At 43.6% G+C, this 3,468-nt stretch overlaps 1 protein-coding gene across 1 annotated transcript in view; it reads left to right on the top strand.

Moving 5' to 3' along the window:
* Positions 1–867: 867 nt before the first annotated feature.
* LOC107135395 overlaps positions 868–3,468 on the top strand; it is a 126,450-nt gene continuing 123,849 nt past the window's right edge. The window contains exon 1 of the mRNA XM_048811858.1: positions 868–887. Within this exon, the coding sequence (XP_048667815.1) occupies positions 868–887 (20 nt within the window). The remainder of the gene's footprint in view (positions 888–3,468) is intronic.

Genomic DNA, 3,468 nt, shown 5'->3' with positions numbered 1-3,468 from the left:
TTCTCACCAGACATAAGATCCTTTTTTCTTTCCTTTGCAACGTGCTTATAGATCTGATCCTAAAAGAGTTTCTTTTTCTCCTGGTTTGCAGCTCCAGTTGCATTTCTGCAGGGTGGGCTGCTCCTGTCCCCAGCATTCCTTCCCCTGCCTGGTCTGCCTGGCCTGCCTGGTCCTCCACACCCGGAGAGTCCCCGAGGCGTTGGAGTCCTTGGCCCGGATGAGTCCTCTGAGTTTCTAGTGGGGGCAGGGGCAGGCAGGAAGCGCCCAAGGTCTAGGAGCACTGGATGGACATGTAAGGCCAGTTGAAGCTGCTCCCAGAAAGTAACATATCTCGGATGAGAGTTTCAATAGGGGTTTTACCTACCAAACGGACGAAGAAGAGCTGCTCGATGACAGAGGAGGACACGGTGCGCAGCGAGGGCAGTCGCAGCAGCAGTTTGCCGAAGCGGCTGGGCTGGTTGGGGTACTGGCTCCTCACATATTCCTCCAGTGCGCATTGTGATTTCTCCTGCAGGCTTTCGATGTGGGCGGCATCCGACAGGCCACAGGCATCTGCCAGAGCAGCCACAGGAGGGAGAGACAGGGAGAGGGGGCACATGGTTAGCTGGAGAGCAGCAAAGGCACAAACAACAAGCCATTAATTTTTTTTAAAGAGAATGAAATAAGGAAGAAAAAGAAAAAAAGAGAAATCTTCCCCTCATACCTCCCCACTCTCTTCTTCACCATTCATTTCCAGATACAAATAAAAATAAATCATAATCCCACTGTAGCAGAGGGGTGTTGGAGAGAGATGCACACTCATGCAGAGGCAGCAACCTCTCTAGACTCTTTGTTTTTCCCCTTTCACTTTGGATTAAATAATGTACGATGCTGGAGCCATGTTTGCTGTATGTAGCAACCTGTCCTTGCCTGAAGGGGAGCATCCTTCTGGTTGTGCTCATTAAAGGGAAGACTTTCCCCATTTTGCCCCTAATTTGGGGGTGTTCAGGACCCCTGAAAAAGTATATGGCCTGGAGGCAGTTCTCAAAGGCTTCTTAGAGTCCCCTCTCAAAACCAAATGACCCCAACTAGAAAGCTCAAGGAGAACCTAAATTATGTACTGAACGTGTGTGTAGGGGGCCAGGTAAGGAATCATGGGCTGGCAGTGCCTAGAATCAGATCAAGCTCATGCTTTAGCAATATAGGATTTGAGATCCACTATCTATGCAAGCAAAGACTCTGCAGCAAATCCTCCACGAGAGGGTACACTTCTATCTATGCCTTAGATCAAGTAATTGAAAATTGGTCACATCTTTAAGCTGTATACTAATCAGAGGAATATGGCTCAGTTATACTAGACTGCAGAAAGGAGACATCTTTGGTGAGCAGACACAAAGCTGGGCTAGAGGCAGTAGCAGCTGCTGCCGGTTCAGAATCAGGGAATAGGGAGTTAAGGGGAAACTTGGGGGAGATAGGTTTCCTGTGGTAAGACCTAAGGAGAAAAAGGTACCCCTGCACAGTGATGACATTTCAAGATCTGTGTGCTTATTTCATACCAATCAAGGCCCTTATTGGTCTTCTAAAGACATTTCAAGACAGCAGATCATACTTTATCAACAAATTTGAGGCAAGGAAATGGAGGGTTTAGGTGGAATCAGAGGAATAGAATAAAGGCTTCCATCTTAGTTCAAATACTCATGTTGTTTCTCACATTAATAATAAATATTTTAGAAATAGGAGGATCACAGAGGAGCCCTTAGCTAGTCAAGTTGACTAGAGATCAAAGACATAGTTTGCTAATATATAGACCTGTAAGAAATACATGTATGGCAATGCCCCCAAAAGGATACCATACAATTGTGAATGGGCAAGTGTGACCCTAAAGAAGACATCACAAATGATTCAAAGAGAAACCTGCATCCACTGAGTTTCTAAGCTTTATGTCCTTATATTTCAAGAACTAGGATTTACAAAGCATTCTAATACCTTCATCTACAAGGCAAGGCTATGGCCTCAAGCAAAAATACAAATAAAACTAGCAATAATTCAAGACCTTCTGAGGCAAGTCCCCTTTGACCTCAGATTCAGACTGGGTTCCTTTCAGATGTCTAATTACTCCAGCCACCTGGTTGGATGTATCCACAGTGGCTTGAATTGGGAAGCCTGTGAGATTTTATGGCCAGCAGGGCCAGGACAGAAGCTCTTTGGGGTTTAACTATTTAGAGAGTTCTGCCCTTGGTTCTACTTGCTTACCTGATCCAGTTGAATGGCCATCCTGCAGACCCATATTTACATATATCTTGCTTTACATGTATTATCTTTCATTGTGCCATGAATCCCTTTTAGCCCAAAACAATGCAATATGGAAAGAAACCATTGCTACCCAGAAAAAAAAAAAAATTAATGATCCATATGGCAACCCCTCAGATCAGTAAAATAGTTATCTGATATTTGCAAGTAGGGTTCCCAGAGTGCAAGGTCATGCTCCTACTCCCAGATAGGTCACTTCAAGAAAGAAGCTCAGGAAAGTTAAGCTTGAGCTCTGTGCTTTCTGTTTCCATTTCTTTCCTTCTTTGGGAATGCGGTGCTTCTAGCTGGGCCTGTGGTCTCCCTACAGCAGGAGCCCTAATTCTGGACCTGGCTTCTCACCCTGGGTATTCATTAACCCCATTGCAACAGAATTTTCCCAAGTGTGGGCTGAGGATATGCACTCTCACATCAATTGGGGGATTGTGGTGGAAAAGTTAGGTAAGCAGGAGGTGAAATGCAGTACATATTTACACTCCATGAGTTATACTTCAGATAAGAAAAGGAGATGGATTGTGCAAAATTCATGTCTCACTTTTTATATGGTAGTGTCAATGTGGGAACCCTCAATATTTCTTCTACAGTGTATGGAAAAGAAATTATGTAAATAAATAACCATTACTGCTCAGGCCCTCCCGGCTTAGCCTTTGTAGTGCAGAGAATGTATTTCATGTTGTGCATTCAGAAGAGTTTAGTGTTCAGGAAATATAGATGTAATCAGCTGCCATAACTAGAAATCAAAGTTATTATTGTGCTGAAAATGGATTTATTGTATTTATGTTAACTAGATGACTCCTTTCAGAGATGGTCTCATTTATTTGAAGGAATATTTAGGTGTATGAATTAATGAATTTTTTAAAAAAAAGTAAGTTTAGGTCACGACCTAGTCCTTGGATGCTGTCCAGAATATTAAGGATTAAACATACCATCCGGAGGCCAAATGTGAAAACCACCACAGGGGACCCCCCGTGCCAACTTCAAATACTTGCCAGAGCAAACCACGTTGGACAATATGTCTAAAACTGTCTTTTCCATCATTCAAAGTTTGCTTAAAAGTTGGATGACTTTGAGAAGGCTACCCATGAATTCCCTTCTGGCTGGCAATCAAAACAAGTTTAGTCAAAAGTGGAAATGTTTTGTATGGGGGGGTGGGTGGGGGGTGAATTACTACTGACAGCTCTA

The sequence above is a fragment of the Marmota marmota genome, unplaced genomic scaffold (genome assembly GCF_001458135.2).
Source record: "Marmota marmota marmota unplaced genomic scaffold, marMar, whole genome shotgun sequence".
Taxonomy (NCBI): domain Eukaryota; kingdom Metazoa; phylum Chordata; class Mammalia; order Rodentia; family Sciuridae; genus Marmota; species Marmota marmota.
This window is presented reverse-complemented; position numbering and strand designations above follow the sequence as displayed.